The sequence below is a fragment of the Ruditapes philippinarum genome, unplaced genomic scaffold, assembly GCF_026571515.1.
Source record: "Ruditapes philippinarum isolate M1 unplaced genomic scaffold, ASM2657151v2 ctg4252_1_1_1_1, whole genome shotgun sequence".
NCBI lineage: Eukaryota > Metazoa > Mollusca > Bivalvia > Venerida > Veneridae > Ruditapes > Ruditapes philippinarum.
Window position 1 is genome coordinate 143,834 of NW_026858509.1, and position 26,788 is coordinate 170,621.

General features: G+C 33.9%; 1 protein-coding gene across 1 annotated transcript; it reads left to right on the forward strand.

Moving 5' to 3' along the window:
• LOC132753448 (lipase maturation factor 1-like) lies at positions 1 to 26,788 on the forward strand. Its single transcript, XM_060743928.1, has 10 exons — positions 1 to 228; positions 1,868 to 2,200; positions 2,625 to 2,773; positions 3,217 to 3,282; positions 3,850 to 4,023; positions 11,207 to 11,381; positions 15,808 to 15,961; positions 16,441 to 16,621; positions 17,867 to 17,979; positions 19,651 to 26,788. The coding sequence occupies exons 1-10, from the start codon at positions 6 to 8 to the stop codon at positions 19,844 to 19,846; spliced, it is 1,764 nt and encodes a 587-aa protein (XP_060599911.1). The 5' UTR covers positions 1 to 5; the 3' UTR covers positions 19,847 to 26,788.

Consider the following 26,788-nt stretch of genomic DNA (forward strand, 5'->3'; position numbering starts at 1 on the left):
AAAACATGGCAGATGCCGGCAGACAGGAAGATAGTTTAGCAGAGGGTTTGCGAAAAAGGACTGTTAAATCTGAATCGCTTTATGATAAGGCCACTGTTAAAACTTCAGAAGATGATTCATCTTTGCGACAAACAAAGTCTCCATCCGTGACACAATCTTCGAAGATCGAGAGCGGCACGTATTGGTTAACCAGAATTCTTCTTTTGAGATACCTTGGATTTATTTATTGTAAGCATCAATGGAAGTAGATGGATTTTACTTCTACTGCTTTGTGCTATGTAGACCATCACTCAGCGTCTTAACATTTTGTAATATTTTTTGTGTTGATGTTAGATGGTGATATAAGGCAGTTTTGAATTAAAAATTGTACTCTGTTTTATGTTGCAAAAATCAATATAAATTTCAGAGTGTGACAGTGTAAATCAATATATGTCTGTTTTATCTCGCTCATTAAATCATTGCAGAAGTCAGGTTGCCATAGCGATTAAAATTTATCTGAAAACTGTAACATATTGTAAATTTTAATGTAAAGGCGACTGAAATTGTTGATAGAGTACATGTACCTTGAATCTAATTACAGTGTAACTTCTGAAAACCGAACACCCATGGGACTTGTCAAAAAGTTCGGATTTCAGAGGTTTCCGGAATTCAGAGGTTTATGATAATGTGGACAAGACTAAGCCACTAATTGTCACTAAATGTCAAGAAAAATCAAGCCATTACTGTAATATCATATATAATAGTCTTTTAATCAAGATAAAGATGTGAATTAAAAAATACATTTATATGTAACACTTTAGTAATACTTTATAATGATGATACTTATATAAAACATACATATACAACGAATTTTTATTGTAAATAAACAATGTTTATGCATGTTAGTTACATATTTGCATCTATTTCTATGTTGCTTAATCTGAATAGGTAGCACATACATTTATAATCAATGTTTTACTGTGTTATACTTTGCTCATTTTTATCTTACCTGCAAATGCCTTTGAATTTCTATCAGTTTGTAGAAATTTTGTAAATTGCATAAACTTACATATTGTCTGATGCTAGTTAATTAATTATTACATCAAATGCAATAAAATCTCTAAAGACGTTTGATGCATGCATTGTCCCAATTAGTTGTCATTTAATCCGCTAATAAACACTTCAAAATAACTGACCGCCGTAAATTACTTTAATTAACCGCATCACTTCAAACATACCATTTCACAGTTTGTGATTTTAACACGTGTCAAATTAAATGATCACCGCTAATTAGTAAACAATCGATAGGGAGATTAAATTTTTCCTGCAGGGTAGACATTTTCGATTTACAATGTATTTCACACCTTTGGATATTTCTGGTTTTTGGAGGTAAAATTGCATTTATTTGACTCTAATTTTACGAAAATATTGTCCGGAATTCAGAATTTAGAAGTTCCGGAACTCAGAAGTATTATATCAATAGAAAATAGAAGGGGAAAATCAGGACCGAAAAAATTGTTCGGTTTTTAGAAGTTTCCGGATTTCAGAAGTTCCGGAATTCGGAAGTTACACTGTATGCATCTATGGGCTTACTTGTATATTGGATGAGGAGATTAAAAAATGCTACAGTTTACAGGTGCACAAGTGCACAAATTAAAGTATGAGTATTGATTAGTTTAAGCAGTGTAAGTGGTTTATCTAACAACAAAACTGGTTTGATTGTGCATAGTATATTACACTGCACCTATCTTCACTTGTATTCAGTACTGCAATTATTCAAACAGTTAATATATTAATGTTTTCAAACAAACCATTTCATTTATTTAGAGTGTTTCATTTCAGTTGAAAAGAATGTATATAAAGGTTGTAATTATATACATTTTTGCAGTTGTTGCTTTCTTGGTGGCTCAACATCAGAACAAACAGTTGATTGGTTCATATGGAATTCTGCCAGCTTCATCTTTCTTAGATGATGTAAGAAGACGAACTGGTGGCCGAGAAGGGACAATAAAATGGTCAACATTCTTACAGGTGCCTTCATTGCTATGGTTATTTGATTATGGTGAAGTACTAGATGAACTGCTAGACTATATAGCTTATGCTGGACTTGGCTTGTCTACCTTCCTCATCATAAATGGAGGAGCTAACTGGTTTATCATGTTTGCCTTGTGGGCACTGTACCATTCTCTTGTTAATGTAGGACAGAGATGGTATGGATTTGGTAGGTTGTTATTTGTTTCCACTGTTCCATTAGGTACATGTATTATTCTATTTGATTACAGTTATTCTAAATTTTTGCCTACTTTTACTTGTTTTTATCATAGATATATCTATTTTGCTAATAGATCTAAATAAAATAAATGTATTATGTAAAAACAAACATAAACAGTGACAGTTATATTATCATGTCTATATTTAGAACAAAAAAAGTTTTTATATCAGAATAATTATGCCAGTAGTTATTGATAAAAGAAGAATTTTAGAATTTAATGACACATTTATGTTTGAGAAAAGGAAAACAAACTTATATATAGCATTCAAGGGTTGTGCTTTTAACGAAAAAAAAAAACTTTTGAAAATTAAACATTTTGCTCCTTATTTTTTTCCAATCATTGTGTTATTTTATGAACTGATCACTATTCCAGGTTGGGAGTCGCAGTTACTAGAGACTGGGTTTTTAGCAATATTTTTGTGTCCATTATTTGACACATCATCTCTTCCAAGATTTACACCAACTTCAAAATTTGTGATATGGGGATACAGGTGGCTTATATTCAGGATAATGCTTGGTGCTGTAAGTAGACAAGGTTTATTGAGATATAATTTACTTCAACAACTTACAAGTGTACAAATTGTAGCTTTATATAAAGTTTAAATCATTGTTAAAACAATTCTTATTCTTTTTTTCATTTTCTAATATATTCATGCCTTTTGGCCATTTCTTGTCTGTGTCAAAAACATTTATATCATTTTTGTCTAAAAAAGATGTGGCAGTCAGTTTTTTTCAAAACCGTTTTGTTAATTTGTTTTTATGGTGTAAGGGAGGCAACTTATTTTCAATTACATTTCAATGAAATACATATTTACCTCCCTTTTATTCATGGATCATTTGGGCTAATTTACCATGAATTTTATTTTTACTGTCAGGCTTTCTGGCATTTTCAAAAACTAGTGCCTTTAAAAAGGTAAAGAAGTATAAGACTTTTTGTATGTCTGTTTAAAACTTATGTATTACAGGGACTTATAAAGATCAGAGGAGACAAATGTTGGAGAGATCTCACTTGCATGAATTACCATTACGAGGTATGAAAATGTTTAATAACTTTCTTTCACTTTGTTAAGCTTTAACCTTGCTGATTTTGTGTAACAGACTTAGGAAATAAATGAACAAAACGTCTAGCACTAAGTTTAGCTGAAACATAGAAATAAACCTGAGTCACAAGTGCCAGTGTCAATCATGTTAACCACTGGCACTAAAACAGCTCAATCTACCAATATAAAAGTCATGAATTCTTTTATTCAATTTATTATTAATTCAAGAAAGGTGGTATAATTCCAGAGTTAAAGACTCACAAGAGATCAATAGAGAGATTGTAGTTTTATAACAAGGGTAAAATGCTGCAAGTCAGTGAATGTGCTATATGCTTGAAATTGAGACTATAAATGATATAAATTTACTTTTTACTTCTGGAGTTTAAAGTTTAACAAAACCAAAATACAGTGTAGACTGTGTTCAATGACCTTCCATTGAAGAGAGCAAATAAGGCCACTAGACACAGGGGGTCACTAGATACAATCCCTTCAGTTTTTTTTTAATTTAATCCATGTGATTGTGTTATAAAAATGAAAAATTTTACTTTGCTGTTTTAGACACAGCCTGTACCTAATCCGATGGCTTACTACATGCACCAGTCACCAGAGTGGTTCCATATGTTCGAGACCTTATCTAACCATTTTGTGGAGCTTATTGCACCGCTACTGCTGTTGATGCCTGCACCTAGAATCTGTAAAATGATTGGTGGATCCATACAAATTCTTTTCCAGGTTGGTTTTTTTATGATAACATGTTTACAATGGAAAAACACATATTTTTTCATTAAGTTTGAACTCTAACTTGTGCTTAAAACAATATGTTAAAATATTAAACTTCAGCTTGATATTGCAAGTGCTCCATTCCCTTTGATAATCATGGTGTTAAAACAACATGCCCACAGATTCATGCTAATTTTCATGAAAATTTTGAAAATGTGTTTGAAAGTAAAATATTGTGAATTGAACAAAGAAAGTATTTTACCAATTGCAAACGGCATTTACAATCCATGTAAATTACCAAAAAGAGGTCAATATATGCAAAAACATAGCCCTTGTTGCATTAGTCATGCAGTAGAAATATGTTGATATATACTTCACAGTCATTTAATGCACATAACATGAAAATTATTACCTGAATCTTGTATTAAAATCATAATACATGTATACAATTTTTCTCAAGTTTGATGCAGTTTTAAAGTTGTCCTCATAGATAATATGACACATTGTAAGCTGTTTGATAATCTATCAGCGTTTTTTTTCACTTAATTTGGGAAGAAGCCTTAGCCACTTGATTTTGGGGGAAATTTTCACTATTTTGGAAGTAAAACAAGCTGGTGTAAGTTCAGATTTTTTGGAAAACTGCATGATTTAACAAAAGTTTTGGTTGGGAAGTTGAAAAATCACTGTCTATAAATTGAACAATTAGAATTTGCCTTGCATTGAATTTGAAACAGACCTAATTTTAAAGGATTTCAATAACGTGATACTAATCATTCTGTCTGTTCATGGTCTACACTGTTTGTTATATTCAGCAGGGTTAAAATTTCACACCTTTTTCCACTTGCAATTTTTTGTGTTTTACATTCAGTTGCACTCTCAAAATGAGAAATTTACTTGCAAAATTGATTTTACAGGGTTCTAATTCCAGCTTGCATTTTCCATGAATGGGGCATCCGTGGCTCAGTGGTTCAGACCACTTGCCTCTCCCAGCGTTTTCAGATATTCAAGTGAGGAAGCTATCCAGTTAGCTTATGGAACGTCTGTGGTTCTACTCAGTTGCTTGTTTTTGCTTGAAATAATGTAAAGATTGGCACTGGAAGTCTTCTGCAACAAGTAAAGCTGTAAAGTTCCCAAATGACCTATACTGTGTAGGTTTGACCTAAAACCCAACCAAATAAATACATGTAATGGTTTTAGAGTATGTTAGATGCTTGTTACCTGAAGAAAATAGCGCTTAAATGTAAAACAATAGCCAATAGGTCACAAAAGTAGCAAAACGTAAACCAAGTAGTATTCAGACTTCCATTTAAAATACCGAATCACTATAAAATTAAGGTACTAATTACCAAAAAGAAACAGAAAAAGAAGATAATTCAGGTAATTGGCCAATGAGTAACTTGTTGGAAATTATAAAAGAATACCAAAAATAAAAAGATTTTGAGAAATGAAATAATGAAATCAAGGATAAACATAGCCAACTTTTATTGAAATACTTTTCAGACTTTAATTATTATACCCCCACCACAAAATGTGGGGGGGGGGCTATAATGGATTCGCTTTGTCGCGTCAGTTGGTCGGTCCGTCCGTCCTTCTCCATTTTCGTGTCCGCTCTATAACTCCTATACCAATTGAAGGATTTTCTTCAAACTTGGCTCATATGTTCACCTCAACAAGGGGATGTGCAGAACCCATGTTGCCTATGTGTCAGCTCAAGGTCAAGGTCACAATTGAAGGTCAAATATCAAACACAATCAAATATTAGACAGTATGTCGTGTCCGCTCTGTAAGTCCTACACCAATTGAAGGATTTTCTTCAAACTTGGCTCATATGTTCACCTCAACAAGGGGATGTGCAGAACCCATGTTGCCTATGTGTCAGCTCAAGGTCAAGGTCACAATTGAAGGTCAAATATCAAACACAATCAAATATTAGACAGTATGTCGTGTCCGCTCTGTAAGTCCTACACTAATTGAAAGATTTTCTTCAAACTTGGCTCAAATGTTCACCTCAACAAGGGGATGTGCAGAACCCATGTTGCCCATGTGTCAGCTTAAGGTCAAGGTCACAATTGAAGGTCAAATATCAAACAATCAAATATTAGACAGTATGTAGTGTCTGCTCTGTAAGTCCTACACTAATTGAAAGATTTTCTTCAAACTTGGGTCAAATGTTCACTTCAACAAGGGGATGTGCAGAACCCATGTTGCCCATGTGTCAGCTCAAGGTCAAGGTCACAATTGAAGGTCAAATATCAAACAATCAAATATTACACAATATGTCATGTCCGCTCTGTAAGTCCTACACTTATTGAAGGATTTTCTTCAAACTTGGCTCAAATATTCACCTCAACAAGGGGATGTGCGGAACCCATGTCACCCTTTTGCCGCCTTAATGTCAAGGTCACACTTGAAGGTAAAAAATTGACTTAGAAAATATTCTTAAATTTTAACATTTATTTGAATATTTCTGAATCTAGAAAAGGTATTTGCTTGAAAGCTTGTCACAATTAAGATATGCAGGTCAAGTTTCATAACTCTGTATTGCATTTTGACAAAGTTATGCCCCTTTTTAAGTCTTCAAATTTACATACAATCAATACTAGACAATTTGTTGTGTCCGCTCTATAAATTCTATACTAACGGAAGGATTTTCTTCAAACTTTACTCAAATGTTCTCCCCAACTGGGCGATGTGCAAAACCCATCTTACCCTTGTGCCAGCTTAAGGTCAAGGCCACACTTGAAGGTCAAAAATTGACTTATAAAATGTTTAGTACATTGGGAAAATGAAAGGTTATTTGTAACTGTTTCGAACATGATTTGATAATATATATTTATACTATTACCTGTACAATTAGTCTTTTTTTCACCAGAGATAATTTCTTTTTATGTATTTGTGCCACTTAAGTTATTCCCTTAACCACCTTTCCAAGTCGTCTTCTGTCAAGGATATTGGTGGGGGTATGAATCGCATTCAGCGATAGTTCTAGTTAAGCTATTTTATCTAGTTTTTTATTTATCTAGTATGACAAAATAACATTTTATTAAATTTTGACAGTGTTTGAATAATTTATACGTAAATTAAAATAAATGTGTTTTGAGCTGAAGGATTTGTTGAAAAGTTCATCTACTCAATATGCGTGTTAACAAGTAAAGAAGTGCAGGCAATAAAAGTAGTGATGCATAACAGATGTAATCTGTTTTACAAGCATTAAATCTGTAATAATGTTGCTATGGATCATAATTTACCTTCACTCAACCTTCATTACCTTTAATATTCATTGTATCATACTTTTGAGACTTTACTATTGAAAATTTCTCAAGGTTAAATCATATACCAATAAATATGCAAAGTGAGTTAACTGGAGTGCAGGTATTAGTTACCCGCACTCGCTGCCTGTCTAGAGCATGCTCGTTGATTGGCTTATTTTTACTGGGGTAAACTTATTGTGACGAAAGGGGAAGATAACGATAGAAAAGTCATATTCATATGCTCGTACATTGATTACTTTTTTCTAGGGTTTAATATTGTGACGACCGGGAACGTGTTGTTATTTTTGCCTATTGTGTGATACATAAGAGAAAGAACATCAAAACACATGACAAAATCTGATTTATACTCTGTTTCAGTGCTCTTTCTATTACTTATCGACCACTTTTAACAGTTTAATAAATGTACTTTTGATGTGTTGGGTATATTGTTAACTACCCGTCCATCTGTCTCTTAGCATTATCATGTCCACTCTGTATGTTTTGAACCAATGTTAGGAAAAAGGAATTTAAAACTACTTTGACATACTAACCATATTGAGATGATGTGCAGAGCACAGGTTTAACTTTCTTTATGTCAAGGTCAAATTTGGTCATTATGTATGAATTTTAAGATTTAATGTCCCCTCTGTAACTTTTGAACTGATGGGAGGAATTTAAATTTTTTTAGCAGAAATGTTATAAATGGTGTTCAAAACACAGGTTTAGGTTTCCTCACATCAAAAGAACAACTAAATTTATAAAGACTATATAGGAAAACACATTTAAGACTTATTATGTGAAACTACTATGTCCAGAGCATAGACATTTGGCTTGTAGCATTGCCTTGTGGACCTCTAAAGGTGATGTTATTTATGCCCTTTGGGTCAATATTTGCCATGTCTCGGGGGTTATTTATATCCACACTTAAATGATGAATAATGATATTTTGTTTTTGAACAAATTATTGTCTGCTATATAAATATATGTAATATTGAATCATGTATCTCACACTTGCCAACTACTTCCATGTATAATTATTTCATGGTTTGTTGTTATGTCTAATTTAAGAAATAATATATCCCAAACAGTGATTTTATCGCTCAATAACATCACTGTTTGGAGTTCGGATGCGAGGAATTATATCACGAGGGCGTAGCCCGAGTGATATAATGATGCTCATCCGAACGACAAACCGTGATGTTATCAAGCAATAAAATCACTGATTTGGATATATTATTTCGATTCTAACACGACATCAACAAATAAATGTTGCCTTACTTGATAGTTAAGCAAAATTGCGCCTGATTTGTTTCCGTACTTATTTTTAGCGCGTCGGCTTTTTAGTGTTTACGTCGAGTGTATAATGATTACGTCACATGTCTAATTATAGAACGTCAAACTGTGCATCTGTTGCATAATAACACACACTTTCTGTTCTTCTATGTTCAATAGGGAAAAATGCAGGTCGTGTTAGAATAAGAAATAATATATCCCAAACAGTGATTTTATCGCTCAATAACATCACTGTTTGGAGTTTGGATGCGCCGAATCATATCACGAGGGCGTAGCCCAAGTGATATAATGATGCGCATCTGAACGATAAACAGTGATGTTATCAAGTGATAAAATCACCGATTTGGATATATTATTCCGATTCTAACACAACATCAAATAAATGCTGCCGTACCTGAGGGATGTCATTCGGAGTCCGGATATCCGAACGTTCCGATCACAATTCGGTGTCCGGACCCGATTTTCGGATCCGGATGTTCGTAAAAAATGTTTCAGAATAATGAGAAAATGTGATAAAAAAACATGCGTTGAGATAATGGACGTAGACATGGTGTTGACACCATATTGTATATTGTACCTTAGTTTGACAATACACGTCATAATCACTGCAGACCAAAAAAATCAATAATTACTATAATAATTACGAGTCAGATATGACACATGTTTTTAATCTATATTAAACACCAAACAAATTTAAGTTTTGTAGGATTTTAAGTCCCGTGCGATTGTCATCGGCAACATTTTTTTATGTCCAAATTTAAATAATTAATTAGGCTATTTATACATGTATATTCGGCTTAACGACCCGTCGACTTCTTATTTTGAGAAAATGAAAAATCTGCAGAAATAGAATAATCAAATCAAGAAATGTACTTACGAATAATAATATGTTCATTATCAAAGCTTTTATTGAAATTGATACGGTAATTATCCGAAAAAATAACTTTCTCCTTTAGTATAAATCAAACATGTGCATTTTTTAAAAACATTTTTCTTCACAGTTTTTTCACTTATGAACACTTAAAATGTGTGAAATTCATGCAAGTTTCGGCAACTTCTTTGATGATTCGAATCAAACAGTCAAGGCTACATGTTGGTAAACATCAAAGATTGGCAGATTCAGCTACACACCATGTCAAAGGTCATCGTGTGTAAATTGTATGCGTGTTATTGAACAATGGAAACATTATATTTATTTTTTTACATGTGTTTTTTGTTTTCACAAATGTGAGCGAGTGTTATTGTGTATTATAGCACTAATTGAGGAATTGAGACAATCGGCGATGAATTTCATTTTCATTTCATTTGAAATCGTAAGTACCATATGCACTAAATTTATCGATAACAGTCATATTCTATATAGAAATTATAAAATCAATAACGATAATTTTTTGATACGTAACATTCAATTAAAAAGGAAGTAAAACGAAATACTACGCATTGAAAAAGGTCTTGAAAAAATGGTTACGTCATATCAGCCAACTAAGAATATAACAACGATCCGAACATCCGGATGTATCCGGATGTCTGATTCGGATATCCGGATGGCCGTTTCGGCTCCAGATGACATCCCTAACCTACCTGATATTAAAGGAAAATTGCGCCTGATTTGTTTCCGTACTTATTTTTAGCACGTCGGATTCTTTTAGAGTTACATCACATGTATAATGATTATGTCACATATCTAAATATAGAACGTCAACTGTGACTTTATTGCAGAATAGCACACACTTTCTGTTCTTCTATATTCAATAGTGAAAAATGCGGGTTGTGTTAGAATACTAAATACTATCAACATAATTATTCATTGTATTACAGACCTTCCATTATAGTTAAAAGAAATAGATAATGTTTAAAATTGTTTGTCCAGTAGCAACAAAGTTACACAACAACTCTTCTGTTTTGGCCACCCATTGTGATATATTGATATATGTTTCTATTAAATACCAAGATTGGATCATGTTTGAAAAAACAACTTCAATTCACAGTATTTACTTTAATAGGTTTATAGACTTTCTATTATTAATTCAAAATGAGAATCACTGCTGAAATAAATAAATAAAGTGTTGCTTTTACCAGGGGTGTATTAAGGTCTTAGGAATTACAAACCATGAAATTTAACAGGTGCTACCTTTGAAAGAATTTGGTTTAACCTTTATTTTATTAGCATTTCAATAGGTACAAATTTTTTATCAATAAGACTCATGGTGTAGTTTAAAGCATTAAAATTTTATTCAATTTGTTTTTGCCCATCATAATATTCATAAACTCAGACATAAAGAAATTAAGATATAAATTATTGGCATTCATGGCCAAATGGCTGACTTCAAAATGTTTGTCTATTATATCCAGCATCATTTAATTCTTCTGTGTGAGGAAGCTAACTTGTTGGCATAAAGAACGACAATGGATGTACTTATTCCAAAAATAATATGCCAAAAATGATTACAGTTTGCTGTTTATCACCAAAGCGGCAACTTGCCATGTGAGCATAATAATGTTGGTGTGTCCTGAAACCTGTGACCCCTCAACCCCATTAACTAAAAAGAACATTATTAGGGGATATACAGTGGAGACCCCCAGGTTTATGAAACAGCAGGCCTTTAATTATTCTGAATCAAGATGAATTAGTTTGTCATATTTATTTTCAGGTAGTTTTAATAATAAGTGGAAATCTCAGTTTCCTGAATTGGTTGACTATATTACCGAGTCTGGCCTGTTTTGATGATGCTAGTATAACATGGATGTTCTCAAAGTCAGTAAAGAAGGATGTTTCCGAAATTCAGAAGGAAGAAAAGTTAGGACAGGGGCGGAAGCTTGCTGTAGGTATGGAAACATTTATTTAATTGATGTTTTGCCTCAAACTTAATAACATACGGAAATCGGGTCATTATGGTCGAATTGTTAAGCTTATTTACTTCAAATCATTTGTTTCTGCTGGTGACATACAGTTAGATTTTTGTAGTTTTACACGGTCATTGCTTAGAATTATGTACTTGTGTACTTTGCCTTTTATCCTCTTGTGAAGGTAAAATATTGCTAAGCAATGTTTGTGAAACTTAAAACTTAAATAATGGAAAGAGAATCTGTTATATCAGAGGTAATATTAAGAATATGATATTGATATACAGTTTGTTTGTTATGTTACAATTTTGTAAAATCATATGAGGAAGTTACCCTGTTTAAAAGTTGTGTAACAACTTCATAAAATCATATGAAGAAGTTACCCCGTTTAAAGTTTGTGTAAAAACTTCATAAAATCATATGAGGAAGTGTAACCCTGTTTAAAGTTTGTGTAACAACTTCATAAAATCATATGAGGAAGTTACCCCGTTTTAAGTTTGTGTAACGACTAAATAAAATCATAAGAGGAAGTTACCCCGTTTAAAGTTTGTGTAACAACTTCATAAAATCATAAGAGGAAGTTACCCCGTTTAAAGTTTGTGTAACAACTTCATAAAATCATATGAGGAAGTTACCCCGTTTAAAGTTTGTGTAACAACTTCATAAAATCATAAGAGGAAGTTACCCCGTTTAAAGTTTGTGTAACAACTTCATAAAATCATATGAGGTAGTTACCCCGTTTAAAGTTTGTGTAACAACTTCATAAAATCATAAGAGGAAGTTACCCCGTTTAAAGTTTGTGTAACAACTTCATAAAATCATAAGAGGAAGTTACCCCGTTTAAAGTTTGTGTAACAACTTCATAAAATCATATGAGGAAGTTATCCCGTTTAAAGTTTGTGTAACAACTTCATAAAATGATATGAGGAAGTTACCCCGTTTAAAGTTTGTGTAACAACTTCATAAAATCATATGAGGAAGTTATCCCGTTTAAAGTTTGTGTAACAACTTCATAAAATCATAAGAGGAAGTTACCCCGTTTAAAGTTTGTGTAACAACTTCATAAAATCATATGAGGAAGTTACCCCGTTTAAAGTTTGTGTAACAACTTCATAAAATCATAAGAGGAAGTTACCCCGTTTAAAGTTTGTGTAACAACTTCATAAAATCATAAGAGGAAGTTACCCCGTTTAAAGTTTGTGTAACAACTTCATAAAATGATATGAGGAAGTTACCCCGTTTAAAGTTTGTGTAACAACTTCATAAAATCATATGAGGAAGTTATCCCGTTTAAAGTTTGTGTAACAACTTCATAAAATCATAAGAGGAAGTTACCCCGTTTAAAGTTTGTGTAACAACTTCATAAAATCATATGAGGAAGTTACCCCGTTTAAAGTTTGTGTAACAACTTCATAAAATCATAAGAGGAAGTTACCCCGTTTAAAGTTTGTGTAACAACTTCATAAAATCATAAGAGGAAGTTACCCCGTTTAAAGTTTGTGTAACAACTTCATAAAATCATATGAGGAAGTTATCCCGTTTAAAGTTTGTGTAACAACTTCATAAAATGATATGAGGAAGTTACCCCGTTTAAAGTTTGTGTAACAACTTCATAAAATCATATGAGGAAATTACCCTGTTTAAAGTTTGTGTTACAACTTGTAAATCATATGAGAAAATTAGCCTGTATAAGTATTGTATTACATGTTCATAAAATCATAAGAGGAAGTTACCCTGTTTAAGTGTTCTGTTACAACTTCATAAAACCATATGAGGAAGTTACCCTGCTTAAGTGTTTTGTTATATCTTCATAAAATCATATAAGGAAGTTACCCTGCTTAAGTGTTTAAGCCATGCCATAGCATCTTGAGAGAAGAAAGAGTTATTCCTCAATAAAATAAGCAAAGTAAGAGCAGGCATGGTTCTCCTGTTTATTAACTTCATAGTAACAAAAGTGTTGCTAGGATCCCTCCAATTTCTTATTTTAATATAGATGAATATTAATTAGTTAACTTTTAGTTTTTGCAATGAAATAAATGATTTGTCATTATGAGACTTTTATGTCATTTTCATGAAATGGGTGTATTATTGATGAAAAGAAAATGATAACAACCAAAAATAAGACGTCAATGTCGGAATATTTCAGTGAAAATCACACTACTCATTACAGTATAGAGTTTGATTCTCATCGTTATGTAAATTTCATGATGCGAGAAAAATGAAAAATATTATTAAGTGATCATTAAGTGATCCATAGCAGTCAGGAAGTATATTAGGATTGAATGTTTGTCGAACTTCTAAGTAATGCCTTTCACATAGTTTTGATGTGAGAAGATTAACATTAAATTTGCTATGATGTTGTTTTATTATTTTATAGTGGGGTTGTTCTACTTACCTAATATTACTTTTGCTTGATTTATGTTATCAAATTATCCTGCTTTAAATTTGAAACTGTCTATGATTAAATGTAAGTAAAGAAATCTCTTAATCACTGCACTTATATGTTATTGTAATGAGAAGGCTATAGGAGGATATAGCTGATGCTGTTAAGATAGGCATCTCATGATGTTGGCCTTGCCCTATGCTGATAGCAAAGGTGATCCATGATGTCTACTTTGCTCTATGGTGATGCCATAGGGGTCCCATGGTGTCAGTCTTGCTGTAAATGGATTGCAAAGGTGACCCATGATGTCTGCTCTATGCTGATAGCATAGGGATCTCATGGTGTCAGCCTTGCCCTATGCTGATAGCAAAGGTGACCCATGATGTCTACTTTGCTCTATGGTGAAAGCATAGGGATCTCATGATGTCAGCCTTGCCCTATGCTGATAGCAAAGGTGACCCATGATGTCTACTTTGCTCTATGGTGATAGCATAGGGATCTCATGATGTCAGCCTTGCCCTATGCTGATAGCAAAGGTGATCCATGATGTCTACTTTGCTCTATGGTGATAGCATAGGGATCTCATGGTGTCAGCCTTGCCCTATGCTGATAGCAAAAGGTGACCCATGATGTCTACTTTGCTCTATGGTGAAAGCATAGGGATCTCATGATGTCAGCCTTGCCCTATGCTGATAGCAAAGGTGACCCATGATGTCTACTTTGCTCTATGGTGATAGCATAGGGATCTCATGATGTCAGCCTTGCCCTATGCTGATAGCAAAGGTGACCCATGATGTCTACTTTGCTCTATGGTGATAGCATAGGGATCTCATGATGTCAGCCTTGCCCTATGCTGATAGCAAAGGTGACCCATGATGTCTACTTTGCTCTATGGTGAAAGCATAGGGATCTCATGATGTCAGCCTTGCCCTATGCTGATAGCAAAGGTGACCCATGATGTCTACTTTGCTCTATGGTGATAGCATAGGGATCTCATGATGTCAGCCTTGCCCTATGCTGATAGCAAAGGTGATCCATGATGTCTACTTTGCTCTATGGTGATAGCATAGGGATCTCATGGTGTCAGCCTTGCCCTATGCTGAAAGCAAAGGTGATCCATGATGTCTACTTTGCTCTATGGTGATAGCATAGGGATCTCATGATGTCAGCCTTGCCCTATGCTGATAGCAAAGGTGACCCATGATGTCTACTTTGCTCTATGGTGATAGCATAGGGATCTCATGATGTCAGCCTTGCCCTATGCTGATAACAAAGGTGATCCATGATGTCTACTTTGCTCTATGGTGATAGCATAGGGATCTCATGGTGTCAGCCTTGCCCTATGCTGATAGCAAAGGTGACCCATGATGTCTACTTTGCTCTATGGTGATATCATAGGGATCTCATGATGTCAGCCTTGCCCTATGCTGATAGCAAAGGTGATCCATGATGTCTACTTTGCTCTATGGTGATAGCATAGGGATCTCATGATGTCAGCCTTGCCCTATGCTGATAGCAAAGGTGATCCATGATGTCTACTTTGCTCTATGGTGATAGCATAGGGATCTCATGATGTCAGCCTTGCCCTATGCTGATAGCAAAGGTGATCCATGATGTCTACTTTGCTCTATGGTGATAGCATAGGGATCTCATGGTGTCAGCCTTGCCCTAAGCTGATAGCAAAGGTGACCCATGATGTCTACTTTGCTCTATGGTGATAGCATAGGGATCTCATGATGTCAGCCTTGCCCTATGCTGATTAGTTTGAACAAAAAAGTTCATCTATTATGATCGCTACAGTGTTGTTGTCATGTAAAAACTTTATTGTAACCCATTATTCAAACCTTTTGAAAGTTATAAGCATGAAACATGGAATACTTGCTTATCATGATAAGGTGCAGTAATTAGACAAGGGGCATAATCCTGAAAGCAATATTTTTGGAGTTATGCCCCTTTCTAGACAGACATGCTCTTCTATTTAAGCTTTATGGTTGGATAAACATTTAGATGTTTATGTATTTGTAGGAAACTACATCAGACGAATATTCAACGTCTCCTTGGCAGTATTACTGGCCTATCTTAGTATGCCTGTAGTGCAGAATCTTATGTCATCCAAACAACATATGAATTCTTCTTTTGATCCGTTTAGATTAGTTAATACCTATGGTGCCTTTGGAAGGTAAGTAAATAGAATTATGACAGTATATATTTTAATTAGGTTGTTGTATGAAACTTTGTTTGCAATCCAGTTTCATTATGAAGACCCACTCCTTCTTTCTTCTATTTTTTGTCAAAAAAATAATTTCTCCATTGGACAAACTTAGACCCAGTCTTAAAAGGCTGAGAAGAAAGATTCTGTTTATACGTGTTTCATTGTTTTCTACTATTTCATTATTTGATGCACCATCTCATTGTTTCATTTATATTTTATAGGTTTATGTACTTACATTGGTTCATATACTATTACATTGATTATGGACCATTACATTGTTTCATATATTATAACATTGTTTCATGTACTATTACATTGTTTCATGAATTATTACATTATTTCAATTATTATTATTATATTATATCCTGTACTTTTACTTTGTTTCATGATTTATTTCATTTTTTCATATTTTTCATATTTATTTTAGTTTTCACCTTATATTTCAGCGTAACTAAGGAGAGGACTGAGGTAATATTTCAAGGAACTCATGGTAACCCTGACGATTCTAAAGCTAAATGGTTAGAATATGAATTCAAATGTAAACCTGGTAAAATTACACGGCGACCATGTTTGATCTCTCCCTATCATTATAGGCTTGACTGGTTGCTATGGTTTGCAGCATTTCAGGTAAAATGACAGTTTTTTTCTTTTATATAATTTTAAATGAAGTAAGAAATTGAAGTAAGCTTTGAATTTTTTATGTGTGTATCAGAGGGGTATCCATTGCCAAGTGGTTAAGGTCATTGACTTCAAACCACTGTGGGTTCAAATCCAGATAGGGACTTTCGATTCTCTCCTGTGAGGAAGCTAACCAGTTCGGTTTCTACGCAGGCGCCCATTTATACCTGAAATAATGCCCAGAAAGGACCTGAGGTCTTCTTCCACCAATAAAGCTGGAAAGTCACCATATGAAATATACTGTTTTGGTGCAACATAAAACCAAACCAGAAAAATAAAAATATGTCCCCTCACAACTTTGGGTTTAAATCCAACCAAGGACAGTGGATTCTTTCATATGAGGCAACCATTCAGCTAGTTTATAGAATGTCAGTGGTTCTACTCAAGAAGACACTTTTCTCCACCATTATAAACTGAAAAGCCACCATATGGCCTTTACTATGTCAATGTGACTGAAATTCCAACGAAAGAAAAACAGAAAGGCATAGAGATAAACCTATACACAATTTGCAATTTCATGCAGCTTAACAGAAATTTAAGAAACTATTGCAAAAAAAAGTTTCCTTCTACATGTATACCTTTTAACCATTTATGGATGAGAGCATTCTTCAATATAAAAGCCAAAGTAAAATTTTAGTCTGCTTTGATTGATGTTTAGATTGTGTACTTAAATTATCAGTAAAATCCTTGGATAATAATACTTTAATGACAAAAATTATCAATAGAATCCATGGATATCGGCAGATTTATTTCAAAATTATCAGTATATTCCATGGTTATAAATCAGAAATATCTATAACCCATGGATAATGACATTTTTATTACAGAATTATCAGTTTATCCATGGATAATGAGGATTTTTATTTCAGAATTATCAATGCATGGATTATGACATTTTTATTTCAGAATTATCATAACAATCCATGGATTATGACATTTTTATTTCAGAATTATTATAATCCATGGATTATGACATTTATATTTCAGAATTATCATTATAATCCATGGATTATGACATTTATATTTCAGAATTATCATTATAATCCATGGATTATGACATTTATATTTCAGAATTATCATTATAATCCATGGATTATGACATTTATATTTCAGAATTATCATAACAATCCATGGATTATGACATTTATATTTCAGAATTATTATAATCCATGGATTATGACATTTATATTTCAGAATTATCATTATAATCCATGGATAGCGACGCTCACAGCAAAATTACTTCAGAATGATAATGATACCATGACCCTCATAGATTATAATCCATTTCAACATACAAAACCTCCTAAGTAAGTAAAAGCATTTGAAAAATACATTTTAGCTTGACTATTTGAATAACAGTCCTCAAGCACTATTACCATAATAGGGCAGTCTTGAGGCAATAGTTCAGTACTTGGATATAGCCTTGAAGCACTAGTTCTGTGCTTGGGCAACAACTTGAAGCATTAGTTCAGTGCTTGGGCATAGTCTTGAAGCACTAGTTCAGTGCTTGGGCAAAGCCTTGAAGCAATAATACAGTACTTGGGCATAGCCTTGAAACACTAGTTCATTACTTGGGCATTGTCTTGAAGCTCTAGTTCAGTACTTGGACATAGTCTTGAACCACTAGTTCAGTACTTGGGCAGTAGTACAGTATTTGGGCATAGCCTTGAAGCAGTAGTTCAGTACTTTGGTATAGTCTTGAGGCACTAGTTCAGTACTTTGGTATAGTCTTAAGGCACTAGTTCAGTACTTTGGTATAGTCTTGAGGCACTAGTTCAGTACTTTGGTATAGTCTTGAGGCACTAGTTCAGTACTTTGGTATAGTCTTGAGGCACTAGTTCAGTACTTTGGTATAGTCTTGAACCACTAGTTCAGTACTTTGGTATAGTCTTGAACCACTAGTTCAGTACTTTGGTATAGTCTTGAGGCACTAGTTCAGTACTTTGGTATAGTCTTAAGGCACTAGTTCAGTACTTGGGCAGTAGTACAGTATTTGGGCATAGCCTTGAAGCAGTAGTTCAGTACTTTGGTATAGTCTTAAGGCACTAGTTCAGTACTTTGGTATAGTCTTAAGGCACTAGTTCAGTACTTTGGTATAGCCTTGAACCACTAGTTCAGTACTTTGGTATAGTCTTAAGGCACTAGTTCAGTACTTTTGTATAGTCTTAAGGCACTAGTTCAGTACTTTGGTATAGCCTTGAACCACTAGTTCAGTACTTTGGCATAGCCTTGAACCACTAGTTCAGTACTTTGGTATAGCCTTGAACCACTAGTTCAGTACTTTGGTATAGTCTTAAGGCACTAGTTCAGTACATTGGTATAGTCTTAAGGCACTAGTTCAGTACTTTGGCATAGCCTTGAACCACTAGTTCAGTACTTTGGCATAGCCTTGAACCACTAGTTCAGTACTTTGGTATAGTCTTAAGGCACTAGTTCAGTACTTTGGCATAGCCTTGAACCACTAGTTCAGTACTTGGACAATAGTACAGTATTTGGGCATAGCCTTGAAGCACTAGTTCAGTACTTGGACATAGCCTTTAAGCACAAGTTAATTTCTATGCAATCTTGAAGCGCTAAGTAATGTATTTTGAAGCATGAGTTCAGTACTGACACTGGGCAGAGTCTTGAAAACACTATCTGACAGAGGCATAGTTATGAAGCACTTTTTCAACATCTGGCAGATTCTTCTAGTACTACATGTAGTTCTATACTGAGCAGAATCTTGAAGAACTATCTCAATACTAGGCAGAAACTTGAAACACTTGATAAGATGTGAGGCAAAATCTTGACAGCATTGTTATTGTTGTCACCAATGACATCATGTCTTGTATTTACTTTATATGTGTTTATGTTATGAAAGAAGTGTAATTTATAAACACTAAAACTGGTTTTCATTTTAAAATTTTTGGTGAAATTTAATTGAAAGGTTTTACCCTTCCAAAAATTTGGCATGACATTGTGTTTTATTTTTTACCCAGGTTTATACGTTTACAACACTATAGTTATAAGTATACGAAAATTGGCAGCAAGGATGCACAGCAAGGTCGCTGGTGGAAAAGACGTCTTATAGGAAACTACATGCCAGCTGTTTCTAGTCATACAATAAAAGGCATTTTGAGCAGTTTAAGACTGGATGTGCCGAAGAAAAAGAAGACAAAGAAAATAAAAAAATGAAATCTTGATACTCAACATTTAAAGAATGTCTTTTAAGGAGGGTGTACTATACATTTTGTTTGTAGTTTTTTGTCCTCTGTTTTAAACATTCCTATAATTATCCGATTTTTGTTGTTTGTTATAGATTCCTATTTTTATAGCTTTTTTTCTATATCTTATTTGTGAAAATCAGTCATTTGATTGTGTATAGTTTTTATTTGTTTTTGGCTTATAAGGTGTATATTGAGGCATTAGCTTTAGCTAAATAATTAATCAATAAGATACCTGTCAAGAAACTAGAAAGTTAATCATTCCAGTTTTTAATTTTTCATTGTTTCATGTTTGAAATTTCTCCGTATTTCAAATGTTTGGCAGATTATTTAGCTTGACTATTCGAAGAATATTAAGAGGATATTTTTTTGTTTGAGTGAAATATGGAATATATTTTCACGTAACATGATAAAATGGCACATATTTTCACGAGCCGGGACGGCGAGTGAAAATATGTGGCATTTTATCATGTTGAGTGAAAATATATACCATATTTCACGAAAAACGAAAAAATAACCTTTTTATTTAATTTCATTATCAAAGAAAAATGGTTACGAAACCCCTTGCTTGCCATGCAACTGCAATTGTACAGCGCGCAGTAATATAATTGTTGTCTTGTTTTGCACGCGATATTTAGCGTTAGTTGTGACGTCACGTAAACAACTCTTTAAACGTCTGTACAGCGTTAATGACTGAATTAAAGATATTGGTGTTTGGATTTATTTTCTTAGTTAGACCATTTTCTATCATTCTAGATAGTTTTCAAAACAAAATTCAACAAAAAATTGTTTTGTATTTATCAGATTTTTCAAACAAAATGGCGAAAGAAGTCCCTTGAAATAAATATGAGTTTTGACTCCGCCCACTTTCATATTTATATTTCATATTTATTTTTAAAAAATATGAAATATATTTGACTGATATAGTACCGTATTTCATGGGTAAAATTAAATAAAGAGAGCTATTGTAGTTAGGTTGGCATCACACTTTTGTTAAGTTTTTGTGTTTAATTTTGTATCTCCAAACTAATTAAGGGAATGGATTGAACTTTCACACACTTATTTTAGCTCATAATACATGTAGGTGGTTTCTGTCCAAGGCCCATAACTTAAAACATGGATTTTGACAGAATTACTACCTTTTTTGAACTTAAAAAAATTCTACATTATCCAGGCCTTTGTTTTGCTATCAAGCACTGAGAATAGGCAAGCTACTGTGTTATTGTGTCGCCTTGAAAAAGGCGACATATAGGGGTTACTTTTGTCGGCAGCGTCGTGGTCGGCGTCCCCTTCAGCTTGTCCGGAGCATAAATTAGTCATTATAAGTCGGATTGACTTCAAACTTGGTATGCATGCTTCTCATAATGACCGGAAGTGCAGTGCATAAGAACCAATACTCTACACTTCTTATTTTTTCAGTTATTGCCCTTTGTTAATTTTCATACTTTATTTTTGTCCGGGCCATTTCTCCTAAAGTATAAAAGCTATGGACTTGAAACTTCATAGGATGATAGATCTTATTAGAAAGAAGTGCAGTGCACAAGAACTGGTACTCTGCATTTCTTATTTTTTGAGTTATTGTCCTTTGGTAATTTTCATACTTTATTTTTGTCCAGGCCATTTCTCCTAAAGTATAAAAGCTATGGACATGAAACTTCATAGGATGATAGATCTCATTAAGAAGAAGTGCAGTGCCCAAGAACTGGTACTCTGCATTTCTTTTTCTTTTTTTGAGTTATTGCCCTTTGTTAATTTTCATACTTTATTTTTGTCCAGGCCATTTCTCATAAATTATAAAAGCTATAGACTTGACACTTAATAGGATGATAGATCTTATTGATAAGAAGTGCAGTGCACAGAAACTGCTGCTCTGCATTTCTTATTTTTTGAGTTATTGCCCTTTGTTGATTTTCATATTTAACTTTTGTCCTTGCCAATTCTCCTAAACTATATTTTTCACAAGGCGACACATCCGACTCGCGGAGTTCTAGTTGACATCTGTTGTTATTTTATCCTATATTTTGTCACAGAGAGTACTTTCATTTAAATATTTTGCATCAAAACTAACGAAAACTTGTACTATGACAGGGCTATATAAGATGATCGCATGGTTACAAGGTGGATATGTATTATATCGTACATAGATAAACAATATGTATTTGCCTGTATGCAGACCGAATAAATTCAGTTTATTATTTATTTGTATAAAAAAATATCAGTCTCAAGATTTCTTTTCACAAATGAAATTAGACATTTTGTGTAAACATACTTAGTGGGTGTTAAATAAAATAACCGGTGAATTGGATTACTTGTCTGCATATTGGGCGTTTCTGATTATTTAAATGGTTTTACCAAATTGTTTGCTATTTAAATCTGATATCTCATATTTAAAGAGTTTTGGATGTACAAATATATTTTCTACTTGACAAATTTTCATTTTTAATGATCATTATTATGAATTAGCAAACTTAAGTAGGTGTATTAGAAAAGCTTGTTTGTATGTTCAGTTTAATTAATATTGTCACATGTCTTGTAAAACATATATCATGTATTTGTTCTTGATTTTATTATTCAAAATTAAAGTTTTGTAGCAAAAATGTTACACAACTTGAGAGTTTAGATGTCATCAAAACAATCTGCATCTCTCATGTGCTTCTAATTTAAGGATGTAAACTTAGTAATTTTGGTTGTTAGGTGTTGATGGGACATCCCTGGCCAAGCTGTTAAGGTATATGACTTACGGTCACTTGTCCTTCAACCTGTGGGTTTCAGTGTTCTTTTATTTTTCTGATCCTTCAGGATTATTGAGTGTTGAAAATTGAGTATCGCTCAAGCTGGTGCTATGGGGCATAATGGATGTTGCACTTTTCATTACCTCTAATGTACAGACTCAATCAAACTGAGTCTGCAATTTTCATGTAATTTTGTTGTGAGTAATGCTTCCGAGGAATCACCCTTTTTCAAAATTTAAATACCACCAGGATTTTTTCATATGTACCCAGTATTTTTATGCATTTTTACCATAGCTGGGCAAAATCCACTCTACTGGTTGGAGAGATAACTCTGACACTAAATCACTATTTTTTTTAAATATCTTTTTTATTTTTGTGTATATTTTAAATTTTTACCCACCTAGACAAAGTTAGGTTCAAACATTTATAATCATGTGTAAATTCCTTTCTTGAAATGGAAACTGGTACTTCTTTAAGGTCCTGAATAAGGTATCGGAAACATGGTCTTTTTAACCGTGGACAGTAGATAAAGTCAACACTTTAATTTTAAAGTAAATACTAGCTTGAAAGTTAGAACTAATCATTTATTTTTACATTTTATACGCTTTATCTATGCCTTATTGATAATTTAACAAATTTTTAAAGAAATTTTCCCAAGTCAGTAGCCTGTGTTCAAGACAATTCTAACTACCGCCTGGCAGTTAAGTAAATAGAATGTTTTGTGGCCGTTTTTGTAACAAAAAATTGTGGTCAACATAAACACATTTAAAAGTTTACCAAATCTAAAAATCTCATCACAGTCTGTCCTTCTCCTTTATTACTAGGTGACCATGTGCTTGTTTGTTTACAAGAAAAGATAAATAGAAAAATTAAAAAAGTGTCGGGTTTATCTATGTGTTGGAGTTATCTCTTCAACCAGTAATCAGATACAAATTTCTGATTGAAATACTTTTTTAACCAGGTTTTCAACGAAAACCGGGTTATTGTAATGCCGAAGTCGGCGGGCGGGCGGGCGTCAACTTTTGGTTTCCGCTCAATAACTTTAGTTTGCTTTGGCCTATTGACACCAAACTTGGTGTGTAGGTAGCTTATATCAAGAGGCAGCTTGGGATTGCTACCCAGGTGTCTGTGATCAAGGTCAAGGTCACTGTTACTAAAAATAGAAATTCAGTTTCCGCTCAATAACTTGAGTTTGCTTTGGCCTATTCACACCAAACTTGGTGTATGGATAGCTTATATCAAGAGGCAGCTTAGGATTGCTACCCAGGTGTCTGTGATGAAAGTCAAGGTCACTGTTACTAAAAATAGAAATTCAGTTTCCGCTCAATAACTTGAGTTTGCTTTAGCCTATTGACACCAAACTTGGTGTATGGATAGGTAATATCAAGAGGCAGCTTGGGATTGCTACCCAGGTGTCTGTGATCAAGGTCAAGGTCACTGTTACTAAAAATAGAAATTCAGTTTCCGCTCAATAACTTGAGTTTGCTTTGGCCTATTGACACCAAACTTGGTGTATGGATAGGTAATATCAAGATGCAGCTTGGGATTGCTACCCAGGTGTCTGTGATCAAGGTCAAGGTCACTGTTACTAAAAATAGAAATTCAGTTTCTGCTCAATAACTTGAGTTTGCTTTAGCCTATTCACACCAAACTTGGTGTATGGATAGCTTATATCAAGAGGCAGCTTTGGATTGCTACCCAAGTGTCTGTGATCAAGGTCAAGGTCACTGTTACTAAAAATAGAAATTCAGTTTCCGCTCAATAACTTGAGTTTGCTTTGGCCTATTGACACAAAACTTGGTGTATGGATAGCTTATATCAAGATGCAGCTTGGGATTGCTTCCCAGGTGTCTGTGATCTAGGTCAAGGTCACTGTTACTAAAAATAGAAATTCAGTTTCCGCTCAATAACTTGAGTTTGCTTTGGCCTATTGACACAAAACTTGGTGTATGGATAGCTTATATCAAGAGGCAGCTTGGGATTGCTACCCAGGTGTCTGTGATCTAGGTCAAGGTCACTGTTACTAAAAATAGAAATTCAGTTTCTGCTCAATAACTTGAGTTTGCTTTGGCCTATTGACGCCAAACTTGATGAATGGGTAGCTTATATCAAGATGCAGCTTGGGATTGCTACCCAGGTGTCTGTGATCAAGGTTAATGCATTTAGTTTTCATGTTATAACTTGAGTTTGCTTTGACCTTTTGTCACCGAACTTGCTGAGTGGCAGCTTTGGATTGCCACTTAGATATCTGGGAGCAAGGTCAAGGTAATTTGCTTACAATAGAATATTCAATATCTACTCAATAACTTCAGTGCACTTTGACCTATTGATTGCTGTCACATCAAAACTTGGTCGTTGAAAACCTGGTTTTCGTCGCATTGCGGCGCTTCTTGTTTTTTAATTAAAACCCTATACCACAATTGTGTTCTGTTTTATTTAATCTAAATAATACAATGAAAATACAATGATCAGCTGTAGAAATAAGATCTGCCAATATATAAAATAATATCTGACATGTGGGTTATATCTGATGTAAGACTTTGTTATATCTGACATGTCTGCATTATACCTGATGCCGTCAGTATGTTGTACCTGACATAGGACTTTGTTAATCTGACATAAGTCTGTGTTATACCTGACACTGTGTGTTATACCTGACATAGGACTGTTATATCTGACATAAATTTTGACATAGGCCTATGTTATATCTGACATGAGTCAACTTAATGACTAACAATTTCGCTATTTCTCACACTCATACCTTAAGTCATCATCATCTCCTAATTAACACTTTCCCTCATTTGCATATTGTGAAAAATGGCCGTTTTTATTGAAAAGCCTCCTGTTACAAGTTCAAACTGCTATGAAAAATGGTTCAATACTAATCAAACTTGGCACAAATGTTGACTGGACCATTGCCTTTGTAGCGACATGCTAAGTCTTAATTTTCCTGTCACCATGGCAACTAGGGGTCATCTCAAAATTGCCAGAAATCACTATTTTGCGTAGATTTTTTCCATCAAAATTGATTTCAAAGTGCTGCAACTTCTAAATGGATTGAGATAGAGTCAAAGGCTTTTCAGCGTTGGTTACACATTACATTACGGTCGACCTGGGAAGCATTTTTAGCCTCTCACATGTCCAAAATTTTCTTGGCTATGAGGAGGACTATCGCCCCCCCCCCCCCTTCAAACCCCCCAAAGAGAAGGGGGCAAATCCCCCTTCTGGCAACCCCCTGATGTACCTTTTTGATAGGGGGCGGTGCGGAAAAGTTTTAAGTTTTTTAAAGCAACATTTCCCAAATGAAAAACAGTGTTTGGGGCCTAAATAGGGTTATTTTTCCACAGTTTGAGGCCTCAAAAGGTGGGGTGTGGCGAAAAGCCGTCAAAACACGTCTATATGAAGTAAAGGGTTAATTAACAGAAATGAACCAAATGATTTATAAATGGAGATGTATGATTCTGTTATCATGATGATAGACATTTACATTTTTTTTTGTAAATCTTATCAATAGAGGAAAAAATGTTTATATATAATTATATAGATAGGTGTTCTGTACAAACATGGGGGCTTAGTAAATTGATATTAGATGTCCTCTTCTATACACATTCCAAAATTTGAAATAATTCCATAGATATGAACATTATAAGGCACATTTAAACTGCCACTATTTGAAATATACAAGTTTAGTAATGATTTAATGCAACTGACAGTTCCTCCCCAGTACACTTCATGTATAAATATGATACCTGGTTCAAATATGTTATTGCGTTTGTATAAGGAATTCATCCTGTTTAAACGTATAATTCATAACCTGCCATTGACCATTTGCCATATTCTTTTCATATCTTATTAACCCATGTTTATAATTTTCTACATAAGATTTATTTGGTATGTTTACATTTTTTTTAAATTTTTTTTTTTTTAGCTCACCTGTCACAGAGTGACAGGGTGAGCTTTTGTGATCGCTTTTTGTCCGGCGTCCGCCCGTCTGTCGTCCGGCGTTCGTAAACTTTTACTTTAAATGACATCTCCTCGTAAACCACTAAGCCAATTTCATCCAAACTTCACAGGAATGTTCCTTTGGTGGTCACCTTTTAAAATTGTTCAAAGAATTTAATTCCATGCAGAACTCTGGTTGCCATGGCAAACAAAAGAAAAATCTTAAATTTTTTTTTTTA

Excerpts from the sequence above, each read along its gene's own strand:
- LOC132753448 (XM_060743928.1), top strand. The coding sequence starts at position 6 with ATGGCAGATGCCGGCAGACAGGAAGATAGTTTAGCAGAGGGTTTGCGA. Across the intron at positions 4,024-11,206 it reads CCATACAAATTCTTTTCCAG|GTAGTTTTAATAATAAGTGG; the intron begins GTTGGTTTTTTT and ends ATTTATTTTCAG. Across the intron at positions 11,382-15,807 it reads GGGGCGGAAGCTTGCTGTAG|GAAACTACATCAGACGAATA; the intron begins GTATGGAAACAT and ends ATGTATTTGTAG.